General features: G+C 38.2%; 1 protein-coding gene across 7 annotated transcripts in view; it reads left to right on the forward strand.

Annotated features, from left to right (window-relative positions):
• The window catches only part of msn (serine/threonine-protein kinase msn), a 156293-nt gene that overhangs the window by 63718 nt on the left and 65016 nt on the right, over positions 1-27559 (forward strand). For 5 of the 7 annotated variants that reach the window (XM_083112407.1, XM_083112408.1, XM_083112410.1 and 2 more), the window contains exons 13-15: positions 4113-4183; positions 18536-18630; positions 23400-24086. In XM_083112407.1, coding sequence (XP_082968533.1) covers positions 4113-4183; positions 18536-18630; positions 23400-24086 — 853 coding nt within the window. The remainder of the gene's footprint in view (positions 1-4112; positions 4184-18535; positions 18631-23399; positions 24087-27559) is intronic. The other 2 variants (XM_083112411.1, XM_083112413.1) reach the window with 2 other exon arrangements.

Here is a 27559-nt window from a genome sequence, read left to right on the forward strand (position 1 = left end):
AATTGCAATTCATCCTCTCAATTAATTTTGTCACCATGTGAAGTAATAGATAGAGGCAAATTAATTATAGTGAATAAAATTTCGACATCAAAAGCAGTATATAAAATGGAATTTTGGTGTTATAATGGTGAATAAAATCCCAAATTTGATTTGAAAACTGTACTTACTACACAAAATAAACAATTTCTTTCCGATAGCACATTTATGTAGTTATCAAAATGTTGAGTTTATTCCTAGATAAAGGAATTCATTTTTGTTTCTCAAATGTTCTCAGCAGAAATAATCAATTTCCATGATTTTGCATAATTTGCAGGATAATTTACTTCGGAAAGTGTCGTGTCATTAAATAAACTTTAAATTTCATGTTCTTAACAAATGTTCTTAAAATCTTTCAAAACCATGAAAAATAAACGTTATAACATTTTATTTCACACTTCAGGTTTTCGTCAAAAACAAAATATGTATGTCTCTAGCAATAGGTAGGTTTTGACATAGATAAAGAAACTGCATTTTTCTACATTCAGTTTACAAAATACGGATACTTCACTTTTATATGCCACGGTAGCTCAGTCATTAGGGCATCTGATTATCATGCACGAGACGCTGGTTCGATTTTTTTCCACCTGTTCAAGCAGCTCCTGAAAGGTAAAAGTGGCCAGGCACGTGGTGTTGATCACATCACCCCAATTTTGGCCGTGATCAAGAAAGTGTTGGGCCTTAACTAAACACCCTTTATATGCCTTCACGGCATGGTGCAAGGCACAGAGGAGCACTTTACTTTTTTACTTTTATATGCATCAAAATAACTACTTGGAACAATTTTGCAACAAGTGACAGGATGTTTATGAAAATTTGTGTTTGAGTTATTGTTCATTTAAGCAATAATTTGTTAAACTGATATAGCTATATTGGCCAATGCCAATAGAGTACCGATTAAACTGACCCATAGAGAAGGTAAAGTGCTCCCCTGTGCATAGCACCACGCCATGAAGGCGTATAGGGGGTGTGGGGGTAACGCCCCACACTTTCTTGATTCGGTCGTGAGTGGAGGTGATGTGATCAGCATCATGCCCCTGACCGCCTTTACCCTCCAGGGTTTCCCCCAGGTACTGTGACCTGCTGGTTGCGTGCGTGAAGAAAAAGAACAAATTAACCTCGTGGGAAGCGTGAAAAGGTCCGGGATCAATTCAATGCACGCGCTTAAAGTAAAGCTACAACCAACAGCTACAAATTCGAATTGTTGAAGGTTACGGCCAGCCTTTAGGGCTACCCCCTCAGTCTCAAAAGAGAACCAATGCCTATTATCGTGCGAACTCAAATATAACGCAAGGGTTAATTGTTCCCCATTCACCAATCAAGAGAGGAATTGTAGGCAAACATAAATGATCACAAAATATCGTGGAAAATTACACTGCTGCAATTCAGAAAAATTATCACACTAACACAAAATAACTACATGTAACAAACTACATCCTTTACTATATGCTTCGACACTAGTTCTTTTTTGTTATCAATAATAGATTCGTTATTTCAGCGTTTTACTTTACGTAAAGATTATAAACAAAAGGAGAGGCACAGAATTGTATGAAAGTTTCGAAGAATACTTTTGAGTAACAAATTTATTTATATCCAATCATGAACAAGAAACAGTAAATTTCTCCAATAACAACAATATAAAAAGGATAGTTTTATGACGTACAATTCTAATTTTACGTATCCTTTTAGAACTTCCCTCAAACTACAACATTAACAATTCTTACTGTGGTTCTTTCTTTTGTCACTAGTCATGGCAGTAATATATACATGCATTTTACGCAAATTACAAAAAATTCTAACGAATGCTAGTACATGCACGAGTTCCAATTGAACTCCTTTAATTGATGCTTCTAAAAAAACTGAGCATATCAAGAAATTCGAACATTACAATTTATCGATATATTAACCACTTTTACCACATATCATTTCCATTTGCTTTTGACAATAAGCAATCTTATAATTCCTATAACTATTTGATGCTCCCAGTATTTACTTGTTTATTAGTGCCAATCTCGACATGAATCTTATTTTTACAACATTTTTTAGGAAATCGCAATTATAAATAGCAAGTAGCCCGCGTACGCCTTGGTTTACGCTAACAATTCAGGCAAAAATGCCCCAAGTTCATTCGCGTTATTATTAACAGGCAATCAAAAAAGGTAGTTTGACGCTATGGGTGAGATAAAGTACTGTAATAACGATTTTGAAACAACTAGTGTTTTCGTCGATTCGTCGTTTAATCCAATTACACTCTTCCTTTAGATTTTCGATTCGGTTAAATTAAACATATTCCAATCTATCACTGTCCATGAACTTGCATTTTTTGCAATCACAAAGGAGGAAGAAAACAACACTACATACCTCCATTAGATTTCACATAGAGTATCAGACGGCAATCCCTCACTACCAGGGACGGTAAGTCACTAGAAATCGTGGCTTCCTTCACGTCTCGTCTTCAGGATATTGGCGTCACTCATAGTAACATCTCTGAATTCGTATCCAGTCACCAACATGAATACCGATTCGTGTTATGGGCGAAAACACCCAAATCAAACTGGGCAGCGATCAGCTTCGTACATTCGTCAAACGCAGCCTTCCATATAGCGTATAAAACATCAGAGAAAGGAATGAATACTGCTTCGCGATATAATGTCCAATATTCGTAGAGAGAGAAAACCAATTTATGGTGCGCGCAAAAAGCAAGAAATCAAAAGGAGGTTAAGTCTCGCCAGCGAGGCAACTTGCACACTTAACCATGCGGCGCACGGAAAATTCTCTCTCACACTCGTGACGCAAAGTCACGTCGTTCTTATCGCGAAGGTTACAGGATCGGAACAGCTGTTGCTTTTTTGCTCGGGAAGTGAGCACGGAGCGAGGGGTCGGTGGAGACCTCTAGCGTGATAAATTATAATCCAAGGAAAACAAACAAGACGCAAGGCGTACGAATAAAATGAGAAATTGTGACGTTTTTCCACACGAAAATACAATGCGTAGAAAAAAACGTCACAGTACCCATGTTATTCGACGCTGGGTGGGCGCTGGGGCCACTTCCAACGTTAGAAAAATTCCCAGATTTGAACAGGACGGGGATCGAACCCGGGACCTTTAGCATGGTAGTCAGATGCATTACCGACAGCCACTACGACCACAAACTGACCCATTCCTATTAAATATAAAGGTTCACTTTTGTGAGGCAAAACCTACTGCAGTTGCCTGTTTAGATATACTACCTGGAGATAAAATAAATCATTCAGGCTCTTTATGGAACATTTTTAGTTTTATATTGTATTAATAAAATATCAGTTATTGGTTAACTTTTACAATGGCTCTTTATCAGCATCTAGAAAAAATTCATGTCAGTCCATCTGTAGTCTCTTGATTACATGACGAATACAGTTCATACATTGAACATAGTTTTTTTTAAATTTATTTTATTATTATTATTATTATACTTAATTTACCTGTCTCTTCACGTATCTTCTATGGTGGGGATAGTGCAAATTGGTCAGTTGATAGTACATATTGATCAAATTGTTAATATTTTTACCAATCTGGTATCTTATATAATAGCCTCTACAAAAGTTCACCATTGTATTAATTTTTTCTTATCTCATCAAAAGGAATATTTATGGACAAAATGCACAAATTAACTGTCTTAGTAGTCTTAGCAGCTTTTAAGCGAATCTCACATTCATCTGTATTTTCTGGTTGCTGGTTTCTTAATAAAAAGTATTATTTATTCATATGGCATGAGAATTAACGTCTTAACATAATTATTTGTTTTCTGCATTTGGTGTACTAATGAAATATTAACAGATTATCTTAATGTGTATAAGTGGATTTTATGTTTGCTATGTTAATTAAATGTTATTTTTTAAATTTGATTTTCAAATTTTGTAATTTGAGCATGCATATGCAGAAAGATAGTTAATGAGATAGAGTCAGATTTTGTTTTAATGTCCTCATTGTAGTTTTGTGTAGATTTTGATGTCGTCATTGTCAGCTGTGATTTGCTGTTTCAAAGATACTGAGGACACAATGAGGCTTCAACAACCTTTATCTTTGTTCTTCTCTAGGAATGAACTTTCTCCTTACAGACCAGCAGAAACCACCCACAACCAAGGTCAGACGATGGTAATTCATGAAGGTTAGTACAACTTGTTTTATATTGATTAACCTAAGTATTGGAGAATATAGTAACGTACACCCTATCCTGGAAAATATCCTTTTGTGACACAACAGCAGTAGTTTTCTTGCAACTGTTTACCCCATCCCCCTGTGTACACCCCCTTGATTTTGTGGCAGCTTCATTCATCGAGTGGCCTAGAACTTATGACTTGTAGGCTCTTCATGCAAAATTTAATTTATATCTTTTAACCCTTTCTGGAGTTGTGATGGATGGGCTTCGATAAGATGGACGTTGGGCATAGTGCATTGTTCTCTACATACTTGTATCACCATGTGCCCTGTGCATGTGAGTTGTTGCCACCGCTTTCAAATTCCAACTGCTAGATATCGGATTGTGTTCATTGCTGAGTTTTACTTGTACAACCTTGGTGACAATGAAGTTCGACCAGAAAGGAATACGTGATTAAATGCACAGAGGCATAGGTGGTGGAATGGGTGACCCGCAGAAGTGACGCATGTGTGTAAGAGGAGGCGTGTGAGCAGGCAAGAATCGTGATCCCAGCATGTTGCACCCAAGGTCACGTAAAGAACAAAAACGGGGAACTACTATACGCGTGACATTGAACTTCGACCAGGCACCAGACCCATACGGAAAATTCCAGATAGTGGCGCATTCGACGGAAGCATGACGTCACGGACACGATAAGGGAGTTCGCCGTATATAAGCTCGTGCTGTGCACAGAGGAACTGCAGTGCATCATCACCATGGCCAGGAGCAAACCTATTGACAACACCGTGAGGAGAAGAGTGGTGGAGATGCAACGGGATGGACTCAGGGAACGGGAAATAGGGTGCCAACTGAACTTACCCAAGTCAACCGTCCACTGCATCATCAAACACCACCAAAATACGGGTACTACAGAGCCAGGTAAGGCCCCCGGTCGAAAACGCCTGCTGAGCGTGCGTGACCTACGGATATTTAGGCCCTATATCCAGGCTTCAGTGTCACGTGTAGATGGACGAAAATGTTTTATTTTGTGTGGACACCATACATTGCTGCGTTGCAGCGGAAATTTATGTTTTCCTTTGTTCCATGTAGCCTGCTGAATAAAATATGTTCAGCATATGCATGTGTTCTCCTTCTTTCACAACGCACTCCTATATTTGTGACTGGTCGAACTTCATTGTCACTAAGGTTGTACTTGTGTCGAATTAATTTACTCTTATGCTTGTACTCTTGAGAATAGCATTGCATGGCAATCCATTTGGCTTTATCACTGCTGGCTGGATTGAGTAGGTTTAGGTTGTCATACTTGCATTTCCGCGTTGCTGCACCATGTAGAGAGTTGATGTACTGTGTATCCATTTTGAAATCCTATGTCCCACTATGGTAACTTCTTTCTTCAAATCTTCTTCACTTGAACAGTGCGACAAAGCCCTTCTGTAGAAGTTAAGCCATACATTGGCTTTATGCTGGGGTGGGTGGTTGGAAAGGGAGTGGATATGATATACTGATTCCCTGCCAATATAACACAAAACTCGCACACAAACCAATGAACAAACTAGCCAGTGCCCGAAGCAAACACAAGAGATCATTCCTTTCCCCACTAGACAACCCAGGTGTATATGATGCCCAGTGTGAGTGCAACTCACACTACATTGACAGATCCATCAGATCTGTCAACAAACGTATACAACAGCACTTAGCGGACACAAAAAAATCCCAACCCACTAATGGACTAGCAAGGCACCTCAAGTTCAACAAACACGGATCCAAAAAGTTTCAGTTAGGCATACATCACACACCCTAATCTGCACCAAAATCGAAGAGACGCATGCGATCATTCACTTTCCACACAAGCTGAATATCGACAGCGGTCAGGCTCATCATGTTTGGCTCCCGCTATTACAACAGCTCAAACCCATTGCACGCAGCAGACGAAATGGCTACACCAGCACCCGTAGCGGTAGTCGAGGAAACAACAACAGTTACCGGAAGTCAATCTAACAGCAAAGCATCGAGTTCCCAAGTGGATGGTGGCAGAGGCCACTGAAATTAATAGAACATTTACAAGTAAGTTTCACGGATACATCTTTAGTAACTCGCTTACGTGTTATATTATCAACCGCGTTGTTTATTCCCCTCAACATGAATAACACATTGTAGCAACATATTTTATATGATTTTCTGAAAACCATCAGAAAACCCCACTCTCATGGAAAAAACGTGTTATTTACAGGCCAGTCGGCTAAACTTAATTCCAAAAATTACTTTCCATCAATGGTTCCAATTTTCCACGTACAATGGAAACCAAATTTTATGTTCCCAGATTTTACCTCTATTTTAAGTTTTTTCAACTTTGTTCCCTAAAAATCTATCAAGGTTGCTCTGTAATTTTATTTTGAAAACTTTTTCTTCTACCCGGCCTGCAGCATTGTAAGTTCTGAAAAAAAAATCAAACATATTGTTACTAGTTATTCTTTGCATTTTTCTATTCGTATATTGGCTACTTGAGTTTAATCAACATTTTTCCTAACCATTAATACACACACTGCTGACACAGACATGGCACGAAAGAACAGGCAACTTTCACAATAAGGCACTTGCTCAAAAAGCTACATGCTACCACCAAAGTCGAGCCTACCATTTTTCTGTTAGTTAGGAGACAAATGATTGAAATGAAATATATGGGGACATTAACAGTGATTATTCACACCCGTCATCACATATTTGATGAAGTTCCTTTAACTTTTAGTAGACAGGAGCCTTTCCAGATAATAACTTTTCATGTACATGCTTTTCAAACTTATAAGTGTCATGCTACCTAAAAAATAATGGCCTTGTATGAATTCCTCCAATGCCTTTAGCATGGAAAATTTTGGTTTTGCTCCGGAAAATCTGAAAAAATTCGTGAATTTTGTTTTTACAAAATTGTACACATCCTGTTACGTTGAAATTTTCAGCGAAAAATGCAGGCTCGACCAGGACTCGAACCCTTGTCTCTGGCATACCGTGCCATTGCTCTAACCACTGACCTACCGAGCCGGCCATCACCGGTTGCCAACAAAATCTTTGATCGATTGTATACTATGAGAACTTTTTTTTTTCTGGCGATGCTGTAATTAGAGGCCTTCAATTTTGGAAGTTTCCGTAAAATTACAATTTTTTTAAATTACGTGCAAAATTCATACTTTTTTTTTTCTGGGATAGGTATTACATGCTCTCGAAGAGTGGTCTCTTGTCGTGATTTGCTGTGAATTTGGTGCATCCAGCATCCATTGGTGACACTAGAAGTGAGTCTCTAAACACCTTTTCCGTAAGATTGATACACTGGTTGTAGGAATGTATCACTGCTAAAGATAACGTTTCTTTCATTCATTTTGGTCTATTGTGGTGGTCATAGGGGTGTGCCGAATATGAATTTTCTATTTTGTTAATTTTTTAAAAAATGGATTGTTCGGTAGTATTTTTTTTTTAAATTGCTTGTTCGGAAGTAAATTGTATAAATTTGAAATCCATATAGAGACCTGTGATTCCGGGAAAAGAAAGAAAAATGGAAGATTTCGTCTATGCGACAATTAGTTCTGTTACTTCATCCCCCCTGGCAAGTTCGAAAAGTGTGTGCATGGAAACTTTCCTTCCAGAGGCACTTTCACGTGGAAGAGGCTCAATCCACTAAAAGTTAATGAAACCTCACAAAACATTGTCGGATGTGGTTAAGTCAGAGCTCCTTGGGGGGAGGGGGAGGGATGATGCACTAATGTTTAATCTACTTGTTTGGAAACAAGTCATGAAGGCATTCTTGAACGCACATAAATGTGTTTGTGCGGGGAGGGGTCCTTTTTGTTTCAGGATTGTGGTATTTGCTATTTCAGTTGCTATGAGCTGGGAATAGACCTATTGTCGGAGCATATCTTCGTATGCCTGCCCATTAACAGGACAATAATATAATAATAAGGTTAATTAATGTGGTTCATGGTCATGCCAACCCAAATCATACTGTGTGATGGATTCATCTCCAGTTCCTTGCAGCCAGCCTCCATGGTTAGCACAGCACACTACAATGCCAGACGTCTTGGGTTCGAATCCCAATCTGGACATGGGTGTGTTTGTTAGTATTCCTTCATCAATTTCATCATATGATCACTCATTCTCATCTTCGTGATTAGCCAAAAGTGGCAGAAAAGTGAAGTAAAATAAACCAAATCAACCAATCAATCAATCAGTTCTTTCCAGAAATGGAGATTGTCCTGTAACATAACATTGCAATTACTGGTACTTCAGTATATTGCACACTCATCTTTCAGTATTGCGAGCATGTTCCAAATGGAATCTTCAAGGAGTACAGTGCTTACAAGCAAGGGGTCCCGGGTTTGATACCCGGTGGAGGTACATGACACAATAGTTCGGATCCCACTTTAAACCATAGGTTCATTTCTGATTAGCATTTCTGTGCGTAAAGTGGACTTCAAACAACAAATCATTGAAGAAGAACAGTGTATCCAAATCAGCATCACTCAATTCAAAAACCCACAAGCGGCAGAAGAAGGAACCACGTCGTCCGCAGCAAGACTGTACATGCCTGACGAAACCAGCAGATGGGTGGCGAAATCGATCGCGAAGAAAAATTTGCGCAGAAAAATGGAATGTAAGCTTATCAGAGTAAATTATCTAAATTCCATGTTTAAGAGTCTATTTCGCATTTTGCAATTCATTTCATGACAAAACAGGATAGGAAAATGCACCAAACACGAAAAATTAACATTACAGTGTGTTTTCGTCAAAACTAAATATGAATGCCTCTATTAATAGTATGTATACACAGTTAATACAGGTTCCTTATTTATATTGTGTATACACAGTTAATGCAGGTGCCTGATTATTAGTGTGTATACACAGTTAATGCAGGTGCCTGATTATTAGTGTGTATACGCAGTTAATGAAGGTGCATGATTATTAGTGTCTATACGCAGTTAATGCAGGTGCCTGATTAATAGTGTGTGTACACAGTTAATGCAGGTGCCCGATTAACATATTTATTATCAATTTTAAAGTGAAAAAACGTTTCTCACTTATAGCAACACTGACCCAGGTTGAATACTATGCTGCTGAAAATCCAAAGTGAAGGTTGTAAGAATTTTTTTTCCAAAGGAGCACCTGCTGTGCAATGAAGGACCTTATTTTCTTTAAAATTTACTGGGTTGATTGAAATCTCACGGTCTTCTTCCTTTTGTGTTACAGCCCTTGTAGTATGGCCTTACATTTCTCAACAATTCCAGTCCATTCCTGTCTGTCTTGTGCCTTTTATCTCTTATCTTATTATCTCTCCTCACATCATCTATCCATCGCTTCCTGGGTTGCCCTCTTAGTCTGCCTTTAGGTTTAATGGATACAGTAATACTTACATGACTACTCTACGTCATTCATTCTAATGAATTGTCCTGTCCAGCTCAATCTCCTTGCCATCACCATCATGTTTTGGTCCATATATTTTTCATAGTATTTTGCGTTCCCAAGTCATCAGTGTCAATGATGTTCTCTCTGTGAGTGGCCAGGTTTCACTTCTGTGCATTATTGTATTCCGGATCATGGCCTTATATACTCTTAAGTTTTAAAGCCCAAGATAGTTGTGTATTGTAAAATATATCCACAAATATATCATTTGTTGCCTGCTAAATTTTTTCCTTGATATCAAGTTCTACATTACTTTGTTTACTCATTAATAGAGGCACATATTTTTGGTAAATAAAAAAGCAAAATTTTGGTACAAAAACAGAGTCAATTTCGGGTTCAAAAGCAGTAAATAAAATGAAATTTCGCTGTTATAGCGGTGAAAAGTGGCATATAAAATGACATTTTGGTTTTAAAAATGTGAATATAATTCCAAATTTGATTTTAAAACTGCACTATTACACAAAATAAACATATCCCTTCTAATAGCATGTTAAATCATTACCAGAATATTAAGTTTATTCCTGTATAAAGCGGTCCAGTTTTGCATCTCAAATGTTCGCAAGAGAAGTTTCTGTGAATTGCATAACTCACAGGATACTTTGGACTTCAGAAAGTGTTGCGTAGGTATATAAACGGTAAATTTTGTGTTTGAGTCTTATTTTGCATTATTTGCATTATTTCGTGACAAAACAGGGTAGGAAAATACACGTCACACCTTTCGGAAACATGAAAAATTAACATTACAATGTGTTATTTCAAATTTCGTGTTTTCGTCAAAAACGAAATATGCATGCCTCTACTCATTAATGATCCCAAATATTTGAAGTTTCAACCTCTCCATAACTTTGGTCAGCAGAACCTTTAGTCCCAGAACCTAACTTGACTGAAGTTAAAGATGCTATTAAAAGGCTAAAGAATAACAAAGCACCTGGCATTGATTTAATACCAGCTGAGTTAATTAAATATGGTGGAAATTCATTAATTTGTCAAATTCATAAATTAATTTGTTTAATATGGAATAAAGAAGAAATCCCTCAACAGTGGAAAGAATCCATAATTGTTCCTGTGTTTAAAAAAGGTGATAAAATGAACTGCAATAATTACCGTGGAATTTCTCTACTCTCAACAACATATAAAATATTATCTAACATTCTTTTAACAAGACTAACCCCATATGCTAATGAAATTATAGGTGATTATCAATGTGGATTTAAACGCAACAGATCAACTACAGATCAAATTTTTCACATCAGACAGACACTTGAAAAAAAGTGGGAATATAATCAAAATGTCCATCAGCTATTCATTGATTTCAAAAAAGCATATGATTCGGTCAAAAGATATAAATTATATAATATATTAGTAGAGTTTGGAATACCTAAGAAGCTTGTTAGTATGATAAAAATATGCACCAGTGAAACAGAAAGTAAAATTCGTGTGGGTATTAATATGTCTGACAAATTTACAATTCATGATGGGTTAAAACAAGGAGATGCATTATCTCCATTGCTCTTTAATTTTGCCTTAGAATATGCTGTTAGGAAGGTAAACGAAACTAAAGAAGGACTAAAATTAAATGGTGTGACTCAGTTGTTAGCATATGCAGATGATGTAGACTTACTGGGGGATGATGTGAATACAATTAAGAATAATGCTAAAATATTTTTCAAAACTGCTAAAGAGATAGGTTTGGAAGTTAACAAAGAGAAAACTAAATATATGCTTACAAGCCGAAACCAAGTGTTAGGTAATAATCAAAATCTAATTATTGATAACAACTCGTTTGAACCAGTTTCCAAATTCAAATACTTAGGAGTAATATTAACAAATGAAAATTATATTAAAGAGGAAATAAAAAGTAGGCTTAATTCAGGAAATGCATGTTACTTCTCTCTTCATAAACTTTTGTCTTCTCGTTTAATATCTAAGAATCTAAAAGTTAAAATATACAAAACAGTAATTTTGCCTGTAGTATTATATGGGTGTGAAACTTGGTCCCTTACATTGAAAGAGGAACATAAATTGAGAGTATTTGAAAATAGGATCCTTAGGAAAATCTTTGGACCTAAAAGGGATGAGGAGACAGGTGAGTGGAGAAGGTTACATAATTTAGAACTACATAATTTGTATTCATGTCCAGACATTATTAGAATAATTAAATCAAGAAGACTTAGGTGGGCAGGCCATGTGGCACGAATGGGAGAGGAAAGAGGAGTTTTCAGGATTCTTGTTGGGAAACCTGATGGTAAGAGACCAGTAGGAAGGCCAAGACGAAGATGGAGGGACAACGTTGAGATGGACCTAAGGGAAATCGGTAGGGATGGAAAAGAGTATATAGATCTTGCTCAAGATAGGGACAGATGGAAGGCCTGTGTTGCTGCAGCCATGAACCTTCGGGTTTAAGAAGGCTAGAGAGTTAGTTAGTTAGTTAGACCCAAGTAGGGTTACTTGGCAGTCTCATGTATTTTGTTTCGTTACATTCACTTCTAATCTGATTTAGTTGGCTGTTTCTTCAATTGTTAGCATAACCTCCTCTAGAGAACTTTGACTTCTTCCCCAGAACAGCTATGTCACCTGCATAAGCAAGGCACTGGTTGATTCTATTGAAAAGTGTTCGTGTTGGTCAGATTTTTACATTTCATATGACCTTTTGTAGACATCATATGAAGAGTGCTGTGGAAAGGGCATCTCCTTGTCTAACTCCAGTTACTATTTCAAACGTGTCTGAGAGCTTATTTTGAATTTTAACTTTATAAAATTCATTTTAGATAGATTTACTGATTTGTCCGGTATTCCAAATTCTTCCATAATGTCATATATTTGGGATCTATTTATACTATCAAAGGCTTGTTTAAAGTCTATGTACAATTGGTGCACTTATATTATATTCAAATGCTTTCTCCAAAATTTGTCTAAGGGTAAAGATTTGATCTGTGGTGGAGGGTCCTTGCCAAAACCCACATTGATATTCTCCATAACCTCGTCAATGTATTGATAAAAAAATTGTATATTACTGATAATAATGTTATTGCCCTGTAGTTTTCAGTTTCGTATACTTCCCTTTTTATGAATGGGTCATATTGATCATATGCACCAATCTTCAGACATTCTTCTTTTTTTCAAATCATGCTTACAAGTTTATAGATGGACTTCCACAATTCCATGCCTTTTTTCTTATTCACCTCTGCAGTAATACTGTCCTCACCAGGGGCTGTAATATTCTTTAGATTTCTAATAACTTGGTTAATTTCTCCTACTGTGGGTTCAGTAATAAACTGTTGAGGACCAAAATACTCTATATCATTTTTACTTGATGATCTATTCAAAAGTTCTTTGAGATACTCTCCCCAGTTTTCTATTCCTTCTCCACACACAAAGTTCGTGGTTATACCTTGACATGCTACCATTCTAGCTTTATAACCCCTTTTTATTCTCCTCATTCCCTCATAAAATTTCCTAGCATCATTTCTGAGGTACATTCTTTGCAGCTCTTCCAATACATGCTCCTCATAATCTTTTTCTTCATTATTAAAATTTTACAAGCATTTCTCCGAACTTCAGAGTAATTATTTTTACTTGTTCTAGCTTTTCTGTAGAGTATTTGCTTTGTTGCTTCATTGAGTTCCTTATAATCCTCACCAAACCATTCCTTTCTCTTGTTGCATTGTCTTACCAACATGTCAATTGCTTTGCTTGATATTTAGCCTTGTCCTCATCAATCTGCCTCATTTCTAATTGTTGTTCTATGCTTCTTCTATATTCTCGGGCAATGCCAATATTTTTCAGTTTTTAGTAATCGTACATTCTTTTCTCCTATTTTCTTTGAAGTTGTTGATATCCTTGGTTGATATTTGATTCCATAAAATGGTCAGAGTCCATATCTGCACCCCTACAATTCCTGATATCTGTTCTGTCAGATGCATGTCTCATATCATGATAGCATTGTCAGTGATTTTTTGTCTCACCCATGTTTCCTTGTGTATGTTCTTGTGTGGTGGGAAAGTTATGCTGCTTGTTTTTAAGTTATTTGTAATGGCAAAGTCAATTAGCCTTAAGCCATTATCATTTGATTCATCACGTAGACTTTCAACATTTGTACACTCCATATTCTTCCCTACTTTAGCATTTTAGATCTCTCATAATCATCTTGATGTCATGTTTAGGTGCTCTTTGATATATGGCTTCCATCCTGACAGAAAATGCATCCTTAACATTTTCTTGCTTCTCTTCCGTTGGTGCATGCACACAAATAAAAGTGGTCTTAAAGAATTTTCCCTTCATCCTAAGGCAACACATATGTTTATCTGCTGCTTCAAAGTTGATGTCAAGTGCTTTAGTCAACGCCTCAATACCTCATCCACCTCCCAACAGAAATACAACCTCCGCCTACACCAAGCCTTGGTCAACCGTGGATATCCTTCCACCCTGGTCACCAAACAAATATCCTGAGCTTGTCACCCCACCACAACAAAATTGGACATACTCTACGTTCCCTCTTTCCCATCCTCCACAGTGATCCTGACACCAGAAACATTTTCCCCGACAAGTCCAGAGTTGTTTTCAAACACCCCCACCCCAACTTCCAAAACATCCTGGTCCACCATACCCCCCTCCGAACTCACAATTAACTCCCCTGCCCACAAATGCAATCGACTTAGTTGCAAAACCTGCACCATTTTTGTCTTTTCTTGCACCCTCCAGAGCCACACTGCCACTGGCAAATTCACTCTGTAGCCCAAAGGAACGTGCCACACATCTAACCTAATTTAGATTGTCCTCTGCAACATCTGTGGTGGCTTCTATCTGGATGAAAGATCCTCAGCGCTCAACCTCCACATCAACAATCACCGCTCCTCCACCCAAAACTTGGACTTCACTGTTGCCGTGCATACCAACTACCACAATATCCCCTTCTATGACTGCTTCTAGGTAGCAATCATCCACCCTTTGGCCCAATCCACCAACCTTCAGTAAATAAAAGATGAGAGAAGTCTTACATATCAGTCATGAGTGCAACCACATTCCCTGGCCTGATCAAGGGTACCCAGGAATGCTCCAAACATTGCACCCACTACCACACACCCGCTACTCAGTTTTCAACAAGCCTGGCGAAGGAACCATTTTTTTGGCACCATCTACAACTTCTTTCTGAACCTGCTAACACTGCAGGTCACACTATCACATTGTCTTTGTCACTAAGTTCACGCTTTGTTTCTACACCTGAAGATGACTCACGGCCTCGAAAATTTGAATTTTAACTGTGTCTGGTGAGGGTTTCCTCTTTCCTCTTTTACTTGTTATTTAACCCTAGTGGCCCTCTTTCCTTTTATGCACATTATATATGTGCATACACGCACAGGCATGCATTTTTTTTAGTAAGGCCCCTTTGCCAATTACTTGTTACTTGTTATATCCCGTGCAGGTGTAATACTGCACATGTGTACAGACTCCCGGCATTCCTTGTACAAAAGCACACATCATTTGGAGCCAGATTGTCAGCGTATGAACTTCATACTGTGTGATTGCAATGTTTAAGTCAATCGAGCAGCCCACTGATTGTGAAATATGGTCAGTGATCCAGTTCTTAGCAGCAAGAAGCATGGCAGCAGCATAAATATCCCCTGGTGTATCACAGCACAGTGTGGAAGCAATTACGAGGGCAAATCGAAAAAATCTTTGCCCCAGTTTTTTTTCAGCCTAAATAATAAACATGCAGGGAAATCGAAATATAGGAATTGTTCTATGTACCTTGCACTATTTTTCAATATAGTCACCACAGTGGTTGAGGCATTTGTCCCATCTCACCACTAGCTTGGAGATGATGCTGTTGTAGAATTTGGCCGGTTGATCATGGAACCACCAGTAGACACAGCTTCACTTCGTCGTCGCCAATTAATCTCTGTCCTGCCAGGAACTTCTTCAGTGGACCGAACATGTGGAAATCACTGGGGGCAAGGTCTGGACTATAAGGTGCATGCTCCAGAATCTTCCATTCGAATGACAAGTCTGTCGATGGTCCTGTTTGCCACATGAGGCCTGGCGTTATCGTTGCGGATAACCACATTGTCCACGTCGAGAATCCCTTGGCACTTTTACCTGATGACAGCTTGCAGACATAAGAGTGTGCCGCAATAGTTGATGGTGTCACCTCGTGGTATGAAATCCTACAGGAGTGTTCCTCGGTGATCCCTGAATACCGTGAGCTATGTTTTCCATTGTGAGCGAGGATGCCCCGACTGCTCATTGTCATTAAGGTCTTTTCGGCCATTTTTGAACTCTCAACACCACCACAGCACACTTCTCAAAGCGAGACGCTTGTCCCCATACATCTGCTGCATTTCCCTATGGATCTCGGTGGGCATTGCTTTGCTCTGAGTATTAAGAGAAATACCGTATAAAATGGGCTATAAGTCCTCAACAACCGCTTATTTCTAAAATATTTCACTTTTACTTGTAATAATGAGAACAAAAGAACACTTTAACAGTGTGCACAACAATTCGGGGTCATGGGGCAAAGGTCCAATTTTCAAAATTTCCTGAAAATTATGACTCTCGAAAATGTTCAGTAATGTCAGTTTTTTTGTCCAAATTGGGGGACAGGCATTACATATCCTCAAAGAGTGGTCTTTGCCATGCTTCCCTCAAAATTTGGTCCATTCAGTATCCTTAGATCCATTGCTAGAAGTGATATTTCAGAAATTGTTTCCATAAGCTGGCAACACTGTCCCTCTTTATTCATTGTTATTACACTCACTGACAAAAAATGTTAAGCACCCAGAAGGAAAGGTGTCCAATTTGAACATCATTTTGTACCTTCAATATGTATGTAAATGATTTAGAGTTTGCAATGATTTGCAATGTCTGGAACATCCACCAGAGTGCATTAGTTGTGCCACCGTGTGATAGTGTTATCAGGCCTGATAGCGTTCATAAGCCATGTGTGGAGAGTCAGACAACACTGCGAGAGAAGGTGATCAACACAGTGAATGCCTCTTAGACTCATCAGACAGCATTACCAGCACTTCAAAACGGGCCGTATTTGGAGTCTGCTTGAGGCCGATTGGTCTAATCGTGCAATTGCCAGGCATCTTGAGCATTCAGATATCATAGTGGCCAGATGTTGGCACCAATGGATACATGAGGGCACCTACAGACGTAGTGAAGGTTGCAGTCGACCAACACTGGTCACACCAAGGGAGGATCGCAGTATTCTGCGCCAAGCATTTTGCAACCCCATTACATCTGCGTCTGCTATCCGGACACACGTGCAGGAGACTCTACAACACCCTGTGTGATCCTGCACCATTGGTTGTAGACTGGCAGCAGCCGGACTACGAGTTCACCGTCCCATGAGGAGGCTGTAGTGAATGTAAACAGGCATCTGTAGTATAATTCTACGTGATAGGTAGTTTCTGTTCTACGAGAGTATGCTAAAAGGTAATGTCACATCTACTCTGTCTGTTGTGAACTGTATCATTCTACTTTGTAGGTTGAATGATGTGGATACCTTTCATGATATTTGTATCTAGTAGACTACCTCCAATGGATAATAAGTACAAAATAATCTACCTGTATACCTGAAACAGTGCATATCATCATAGGAGCTGTATGTTCTGTACCATGAAAATGTTGATTTCTATAGTGTAGAGTGTACCATAGGAGGCTTCAGTTAAACACCTGAATGCTTGACTATTGTGCGAGCAGAGCTCCACCTTGAGTCGCACGATAGGAACACAGCACCAGTGGCGCTAGTGATGCTCCTCACAAACTACGTGAGCTCTGCATTCCACTGTCTCCATCTATTAGACTCCTGCCTGATTGCATAGTGGTAACGTCACCTTATGAACATGTAGTTTATATAGTCAAATGGTAAGATGTGGCACCCAAAATTATATGATTTAAACGTATGAATATGGTATTACGCTTTAACCACCATTTTTTGATGATATGTTTTAGTTTTACATGTAATATTGAAAAAAAATGTTCACAATGTGCTACAGTTAGGTGTCTGCTGGAGATGTATAATATTCAAAAGTACCAAAAAAAATATTTTTTTCTAAAATTAGTTACATATTTGCCCTCCCCTCCCCCTTCCTCTTTGAGAATGGGGATTATATGCTTTGTTTGTCTGTATATTTGGTCTATCCAGCAATCCAGCATCCATAGGGCTAATGCAAGCAGCAATTTTCCCAAAATCTGTTCTGCAAGATGGCAATGATGCTTCTCTTATACATTTCTATTTTTTCTCTCCAAGAAGTATCTGCCTATTTTCAACATGACTTGCATGGTTGTAGAAATATACCACTGCTACATACTACATTTTTTCATTTACTTTGGTATATCGTGTTGGCCACTGAGGCATACTGGGGCAAATTTTTGTGTCAAATTTTGATTTTCTTTTTCTTTCTTTGACTTTTATTATTGTGATGTAAAGAAGATTCACCTCTGCTATAAGTCCTGTCATTCTGAAAAATGCCAAACAGATTTCATATCTCAACAACAATTACTTCTCTTGCTAAGACTGTTTTGTACATTGCGGTAAGTTTGAAAAATATGCACATGAAAATTTCCCATCAAGAGATATTAACATGCAAGAGAGGAACCACTTAAGGTTAAAGAAAAACTCTGCTATACTTATGATGAAATATAATAAAATATTCTAAACCACTTAAATTGTTTTAATAATTTTTTGCATTGGTATTGGTGTCAGGCTAAAGTGGAGTTGGTTTCATTACAATAAATATTCTTTATATGGTTTTCCATAACCTTACTTGTTCTTTATATTGTAGGAACACAAATTTTATCATAAAAAGATTGACATGATTAACTGCTTCCAGCATTCCATGTAACAGAATTGAAATTGTTTTTGGATGAGCTAAATTGAATATACAGTAGAGAAATTTGTCTTTTTTCCAGGTCCTTCTGCTAGCGGTGCTCCTAATAGACCTTTACCTCCAACACCTGATGATGAAGAAATGGGAGATAGAGATCGAACTCTTGTCATGAAAAGGGTAAGTTGTTCTATAGTTTGTGAATTTTATTTTTGAGTGCTTTTATGAAGTTATTACTCAAGTGATAAAATAGAAAATGTGATATATATATGTTTGAGTTGTATACAGTACTCCAGCTCCTGTTAATGTCACTCTTGTATTTTTGCAACATGGAATATGGATTGCATATAATTTTTGTGAATGTGAACATTGTGAAACATGTTTTCTGGAAAGTGCACATTAGAACATTTGTCATTATTTTGCAATGTGTAATTCCTCTATTTTACCGAGTTCTATAGTTTAATTTGCAGTTAAGTTGTCCCAGGTTTCATCCTCAAAGAAGGGACTTCATGCAGTAGTTTGGACCCCTGACTGAAATCAAACGTTGTCTTAGATACATACATTCATGCATGTACCTGTACCTGCTTGGTGGCAATGCTGGAGTTTGCAATCAAGGGATCCTGACTTCATCTGTGGTGGTGGTACATTAAACAGTGATTGGGATCTCACTTTAAGCTCTAGGTTCACTCCCCATTAACTTATCTAACACAAAGTGGACTTAACAAGAAAAATTGTTCTCATAATAAAATTGTCAACTTTTTTTTTTTTGAAGTTTGCCTTTGCACCAGGCACATTTCATGTATTTTTTGCTCAATTTGTACACCCTGAGGAAGAAAACAAGAATAAATCATTCTAGTTGGTAGAACTAACTGTTCTTGAAAGTAATACAACTATGTGTATATCATGGAAATATACAGGGTGATTCAAAAGTCCCGATCCATTTTCAAGAAAAACAGATTTATTGATGGGAAAACAACACAAATCAATCCAATGCCTCCCTAGGATTTGGAATCAATGTAATTCAACATGACTTCCCCCCATGTCTAGGCACGATCCCCACCGCTTCACAGTTGATCAGAACACTCCTTGCAAAAATTCCAGGATGTAGCCCCAGGCAAAGAAATCAAGAGGGGTCAGATCAGGCGAACCTCGTCCAATCCCCTGTGAGGAAAGACTGCATTCAAGTGGTCACAGACAATGTTGGCAAAGTGTAATGGTGCCCCATCCTTTTGGAAAACAACTGTGTCATAAACCTGATCTTGAATCAGCTGTGGCTCTAAGAACTGTTCAAGCATATCCAGGTACGTTGAACCAGTGATTGTGGGTTCAGCGAACGTGTAAGGCCCATACACTTTTGTCTTAGTGAGACCCAACCACACGTTAACTTTAGGTGTGTTTCTTTCCCACTGAAAAGTTTCATGAGGCTGTTCATCACCCCATATCCTGGTGTTGTGGCAGTTCACCAATCCACACACATGGAAGGTTGCCTCATCACTAAACGTGATGTTGTTCATCAAGTTCCTGGCCCAAGATGGAGCAGTTTTGTGAAATTTTCGTCAAAACATCGCCTGCACCTCAGCATAGGTTAACTCTTTCATCCGTCCACACACTATGGCTGTTCTCTCTTCTTTAGTGAGCATGGTTTATATTACCTGTAAAAAAAAATTGAACTTCAGTAGGATCGAGACTTTTGAATCACCCTGTATATATCAACACTACATTGTTGCCAGCTTCCATGGCAGAGTGATTTGCACAGAGTTCTGTAACACCTTTGGTCCTGGTTTTGAATCCCAGACTGGACATGGTTTTCTTTGTGAGTGTCCCTTCATCAATTTCATCATATCATCACTCGTCCTCATCTTCGTGAGTAGTCAAGAGTGACAGAAATGTGAGATAAAGTAAATCATCATTCATTTATTCAACACTATATTGTTTGATATTTCCCTTGTAGCTTCGGTTCATGTAAAGTGGCTGCTTGATAGTGTACATTAAAGAGTGTTCCACTTTGTGTGAACAGTAATGCACCAGAGTTGAGGCACATCATGATGCATAGTCCAGCAATGATCTACCAACATGTTGGGATGCTACTGCCCTTAATACCTTTATTCCATAGCAGAAATTTCTTCATGGATGTCCTTAATGTGTTTGATGCAAATATATATCACCACAGTTCTCAACAAGCATTTGGACATTCCCATGAAGAAAGTAAAGCTTTAGGAACACATTGCAACCCATCTTTTTGTACCTCACCGGTCGATTTTGTAAGTTTCCTATAAACCATTTTTTGAAACTTCATAATTCCTCTCTTTGGTGTTGCTGTCCCCATTCACGTAGCAAGCAATCAGACTTTGTGGAACTCGGTTGCATCTGTAAAAAAAGTTCACCACTTTTAAATCTCCACGTATGCTTCATCTGTACTGTGAATAATTGATGCATTTGGAAAGGATTTCATATTTGATAGGATTTCCTCATATGCATATCGTAAACAATGGAAATAGGTGGTAATATGCTAATAGTGTGGAAGGGAAAAGGTTTCAGACTTTTTTTTAAAAAAAAACAAATAGATAAAAATTCGAAATTTGTCTTGGTTATGTTGTAACTTAAGATAGCAATGGGCATTAGGCAACTAATGTTAGGTGAACCATGAGTTTTTGGATTCATGAGTGTTAAGGAGGCTTTATACCAAGGCAACTTGGAGAAACTAGTCGTATGTGGCTGGAAACTTTTTATCATGTTTTCTTGCAAGTAACTGGTTAACAATTTCATTATCTGCAATGAGCCATTTACACTATCATCCAAGAATTGTCTGGCAAGGAGCATTGTTGCTGTGCAATTCTATAGAACCACCACAGCATGGAAGACACGTGGTTGCCCAGAATGTCATGGACATTGCACCAATCAGACTCCACTTTTGTGTACAAGACACTGCTAACTGGTATTCTCCCAGCTGTCTTCACACCCATGTTGCACCATCAGGCTTGGAAAACCTGAATCTTGAATAGAGAAAGTGTTTTGTGTTTTTGGGGAAAATTGCTTTTTGGAGGGGGATTTTTTTTAACTTTTCCCTGTTTCAAATCAACATTGGTTGGCAGCATTTTTATTGTTCAACAGCTTTCATATCAAATGTAATAAGATGCTAATTGTTAAATTGAAAATACAACTTTGCAGCATGTTCTATAATTCATAGCTAGATGGTAAGCATCAGAGTTTCAAAAAAGCCAGCTCTTTTGAATTATTCATTGTATTTTGCTCATGGAAGATTCTCAAGTTCGTGTTTCGAAGTTGTTTCTCTTAACATGAAATGCTAGTAGAAACCATGCCACATATCCCTGGAAGGTATGTTAGACCAATTGTTTGATGTCTACTAGCACCCAAGAGTTGGTGAAGTTGTTTTAGGACACCCTGTATATACACATCTGAAACTCATGATTATGCATCTATAATAAAATTAATAATAATAATGGTTACCAATGGAACACTTTCGTCAACTATGTGATACACAAAAATTCAACTCCATTCTACTTTTTTTTTTTGACCATTCCTTTCCTGTCCTGTCAATTAGATAGTCAAAGTGTATACATGTGAGTATATCAGACAGTTGGTACCTCATTTAAGTCCCAGGTGAAATCACAAAATATGCATAAAACTGTAGTTGAACTGGTAAATTTTGAATCTGGACTAGTTCCCATAGTGATACTTGCCAATACTTAATTTTCTCAGCCAGGGGTAGACAAAACCAAAAATAATTAAGGTGCCCGGCCCTTTGCAAATACAGGCTAAGAACGCCAGGAATCCAACTGAGATGTATGAAATGTGATCTTAAAACATTTATTAATTGATGCAAGATTGAATTAAGAGTAATCGATTCTTGCACTCGAGTGGTCTTCCTTAAAATGGCTCAACTGGTAACAGCATGAATAATCATATAATTATGCAATGCATTCTAATATATGGCTGTCTCGATCATATCGCTGTAGATGTTAAAAGTTAAAAGTTGGCTAACAGCAGTGCAAAAATTTATAATGGCATGTTTATTATTCTGATTTCATGATACACATGAAACAGAAAACACACAAACATTAAGAAACACGTACTTGTTATTAAAAAAAAACTTAAAGGAAATATCCATAAAAAGTGAATTTGAAACTTCAGTCATGAGGTGAAAATTTTCAGGCACCCTGTAATTTTCTACCCCTGGTGTCAGCTATTCTAAAATTAATCTGAAGAATAGTATCAGAATGTAAATATTTCTTATAGTGTGTTTTGAGTGTGTATTTCAATATAAAAAGTCAATTTTCTAATGCATTTTTTCTCAGCAATTTTGCTCTTGATATTAATTGCAATATTTTGCAACCTCCTCATGGATATCAGTACTCCAGAAATGTGTGATTAAATTTGTAGGTGTGTCTGATAAAGGGCACATTTATTGGCATCTTATCCCTACACAACACACAAAAACACTTTTAATGTTTGTTGACATACATGACATGATCATGAGTGTTACCAGTTTTTTAGTGTTTTGTGTGCTGTTCATTCCTTTCTGGGAAAATCAGTATTAGATAAAGGCTTTTATTTAATTTCATACACTCATCCTGATGAGTTTTTTTTCATGCTATTGATTACTCATAGTTATAATTTTATTTCATAAGTCAAATAGTTCTCTGTCTAATTTTAGAAGACTGAAAATTGTTAGATAAGAGAGTAGAATTTCTGGATATTAATCCCTAAGTATGTCCTTTGTTTGGCAAAATAATGAAGATAGTGATGGTAGAAGAGAAATTCCACAAGTACAGTGATAAAGCTCAGGAAAGGTTCAAAATTTTGTGTGGTTTAAAAGATTCCAAGAGCAATTTTGAACCTTTTTTTCAAAAGCTCGTGACTGCAATTTTTAATCCTATTTTTCACATGATGCTCCCAGAATTGGTAACATTTTGTTTGTTTATCAACAGAAAGAAGCAAATAAGCAACGATATTCAGAATTGGATGAACATCTTTTGAAAGACTGGGATTTTACGAAATTTTTTCAAGGGCTTAATGAAAAAAATGGATGTTCAAATAACACCAAAGCTACAGTTAGTAATGATGTTAATTGTGCTGTGAAAGATAATGTTGCTGTGCCAAATAGGAAAGCAGTATTGAGTAAACCAGTTGACCAGCAGATCTACAGGAGAAGTGACTCGGCCTCCAAAAATTTTGGCCTCAAGAAAGATAAAGTTGCTAGCAGTGCCAGGAGCTCTGTTATAAACTCAGATTCAGACTCGGTGGTTGGCAAGACTGGAATATTATTTGCATCAAACGACTTTGGAAGATCAAATCTATCTGATTTTGAACTTGGGAGAGCGAAAAAGAAAGGTGAACCTGTGCTCACAGATTTTAACGTCATCAAGCCCCTAGAAGCTGATGCACGGTTCAGTGTCAGATCGTCGGCCAACGTCCCACCTTCTCATTTGGAATGGTGCAGACGGCGGGAAAAGACCGATGGTGACATCCACCGCCAGCAAATTCGTTGCGAGTTGCAGCTTAGACAGGCTGAAGTTGAAGCTCAGTTTGCAAGGGAAGCCGAAAGAATGAGGAGGCGGAATAGTCAGGGACCGTCGGTTGTTGATGTTACGAATGAATGTAGAGAAGACTATCAGGTTAGTCGCAGCTTGATCAGATTGTTTGCCAGAGTAACAGTGAGCATGCTGTGGCCAAATACGCATTCCCACCACTCTTGGTAGGGAGTGACAGACTAATAGCTTGTCGGCATGATTTTTTATTACTTGTGTTTGTGTATGTCATACTAATCCAGCTCACCAGCTGCATTTCAAGTTATTTTCCATCTTGAACATTTTCCAACTGTAGTGGTGCAACCTTCCAAAGATTATTCATCGAAGTTTGAAGATTTTCATCAGCAAAATACCTCAACATCTCTGCATGGAAAAGTAGTAGCATTTTGTGAAACATTCTGATGCATGTTGTTATTCAGTCCTGCTGGAAAGTAACTAATCAAGTGAAAGAGTGCAGTGAAATTAGCAGACTTCTTATTTGTAACTATAATAGTGAAAGTAGTTTCTTATACTCTTCGAGTTGTGCACATTAGTGGAGTTAATATCCAATAGGACACTTATTTTTATGCAGGATTTTTTATTGAGATATAATCAGCAATTGCCATTTTAAACTCAAGTTTACCATTAGATACCTGCTTCTAATTAATTTGCTTAATAATAAATAGTCCTCAAGCAAAATAAATTTAAGCATACATACAAACACAGATTTATCTTGTATAATTTTTTAATGCTACATAAAAATTTGTGCTTTTTTGTTGGAATTTTGGCCACCTGCAAATTCTAGTTTATGTCTGTGCAGTTTCTCTGCATAGTCCCCCATTTATGTAAATGCAATGTCAGTCGGACCTCGATTATGTGTTCCCAGATTTCACATTTTCCCATTCCCAATGAAATGTTATTCTTTTTTACAGCTATTAATGTATGCAAATTTGCTACTTTTGTACAAACAATTACATAATCAAATCATATGCCTATTCAAAAGAAGCCCTTAGCAGATGTATGAAGGTTGATCAGCATGCTCTGCCCCTGACCTAGAAGCCCATAGGGCCATTTACCTACTCTTATTTTTCAACAATGTCCCATGCAACTTCAATGCACTTCTCCAATTAGTGCTGTAGGGCTTCGATTCCGGCACAGAAAAAAATCTGAAACCATTCACTTACAGCATCCATCACTTCAGAATCACTGCTGAAACTCTTCCCATTCTGGTGTTTTTTTATATAAGAAAACGGGTTTTAGTTTATGAGGGGCTAAGTCCAGAGAATATGGTGGGTGGTCAACCAATTGAAATTGTGCTTTGTGCATAGCGGCCACTGCAATTTGGGATGTGTGAACTCGTGCATTATCATTCTGATAGAGGATACCCCACCCAAGCTTTCTGCACCTCCTCGTTTTGATAGCATTTCATACTTTTTCCATTAGTAACTTCCTGTGACTGTGGTGTCGTGTTCAAGGTATTCCACCGGCAGTATCCTCTTTGTATCTCAAAATATGGAAGCTGAATTTTTTTTCATGTGCAAATGGACTGTCAATATAGCCTGTACACTACCATATCAAATCTTAAGATCTCTGCTATTCATTGAATAGTCAAGCGACTCTCACCCATAACAATATCATGGACTTGACTGATAATTTCTTCAGTCACAACTGCCATTGGGGGTCCAGTAGCATGTTTATGTTGACACGATGTCCTTCCACAATTGAATTCCTGACTCCACCTTTTAACCATGTCATATGAGAGGGCAGACTCCCCTTCTGTGTTACTTATCTTCTTCTTCTAATATTTAAAAATGGATGTGTGTATGTATGTTTGTTCCGGCATAACTCCGGAACGCCTGAAGCAATTTCAACCAAACTTGGTACGCATATCACTTGCAACCTGGAAAGAAATACTGTGGGGGTAAGACACCCCTGGCACCCCCAGGGGTGGGGATTGTAAGGGGGGTGACATGCAAAAATAATCGAAAACAACCAATATTAGTGTGGAATCCATAGTTTTCGGGGTCGCTAAGATGAATGGTGACACTCCCAATGTCGTTCAACTCCAAGACACCCCTGGCACCCCTAGGGGTGGGGGTGGAGAGGGGGTGACAAAAATAATCGAAAATGACTGATATTAGTTTGGAACCCATAGTTTCCGGGGTTGCTAAGATGAATAGTGATACTCCCAATGCAGTTCAATCACAAGGCACCCCTGGCACCCCCAGGGGTGGTGGTTGAAAGGGTGTGACATGCAAAAATAATCTAAAATGACCGATATTAGTGTGGAATCCTTAATTTTTGCGGGAATTAAAATGAATAGTGATACTCCCAATGCCGTTCAACTCCAACACACCCCTGGCACCCCTAGGGGTGGTGGTTGAAAGGGGGTGACATGCAAAAATAATCTAAAATGACTGATATTAGTGTGGAATCCATAATTTTTGGGGTCGCTAAGATGAATAGTGACACTCCCAATGCCATTCAACTCCAAGACATCCCTGGCACCCCTAGGGGTGAGGGTGGAAAGGGAGTGACGTAAAAATAAAATTAAACGACCAATATTAGTGTGGAATCCATAGTTTTCGGTGTCGCTAAGATGAAAAGTGACACTCCCAATGCTGTTCAACTCCAATACACCCCTGGCACCCCTAGGGGTGAGGGTGGGAAGGGGGTGACATGTAAAACGACCGATATTAATGTGGAATCTATAGTTTTCGGGTTCGCTAAGATGAATAGTGACACTCCCAATGCTGTTCAACTCCAAAATACCCCTGGCACCCCTAGGGGTTGACATGTAAAACGACCAATATTAGTGTTCAATCCATAGTTTTTGGGGGTCGCAAGGATAGATAATGAAACTCCCAATACCGTTGAACTCTCAAGACACTCGTGCTATCTTCAGGGTAGGTGGTGGAAAAGGGGTGACATAGAATGACCGATATTAGTGTGGAATTAATAGTTTTCGGGGTCGCTAAGATGACACTCCCAATGACATTCAACTCCAAGACATCTCTGGCACCCTGAGGGGTTGGGGTGGGAAGGAGGTGACAAGTGAAACTACCGATATTAGTATGGGAACCATAGTTTTCGGTGCCGCTAAGATGAATAGTGACACACACAATGCCGTTCAACTCTTAAGTTCATTTTACACTATAGTTAGAATTCATTATATTCCTGTCTAATAGAAGATTGGGATAAATAAATCCCCGGGCAACTCCGGGCAATCAGTATTCGAAAACTACCAATATTAGTGTGGAAGCCATAGTTTTCAGGGTCACTAAGGTGAATAGTGACATTCCCAATTCCCAATCCCCTTCGACTCCAAGTTCATCACCTATTGGCATGGGAGGTGAAAAATAGTTTTCGGAGTCGCTAAGCTAATTGGTGACATTCACAATAAAATATCATTACTTACATATAATTAGAATTCATAATTTTCCTGTCTAATAGAAGAGTGGGATAAATAAATACCCAGTCAACCCCGGGTAATCAGCTAGTGTCATTATAAATATCTGTTGGTGACGGATTTTTTTTTCCAGCAAATATTTGACTGCACCAATCTCAGTTTTCTCCATCTT

The sequence above is a fragment of the Lepisma saccharinum genome, chromosome 26 (assembly GCF_977018435.1).
Source record: "Lepisma saccharinum chromosome 26, izLepSacc3.1, whole genome shotgun sequence".
Lineage (NCBI taxonomy): Eukaryota > Metazoa > Arthropoda > Insecta > Zygentoma > Lepismatidae > Lepisma > Lepisma saccharinum.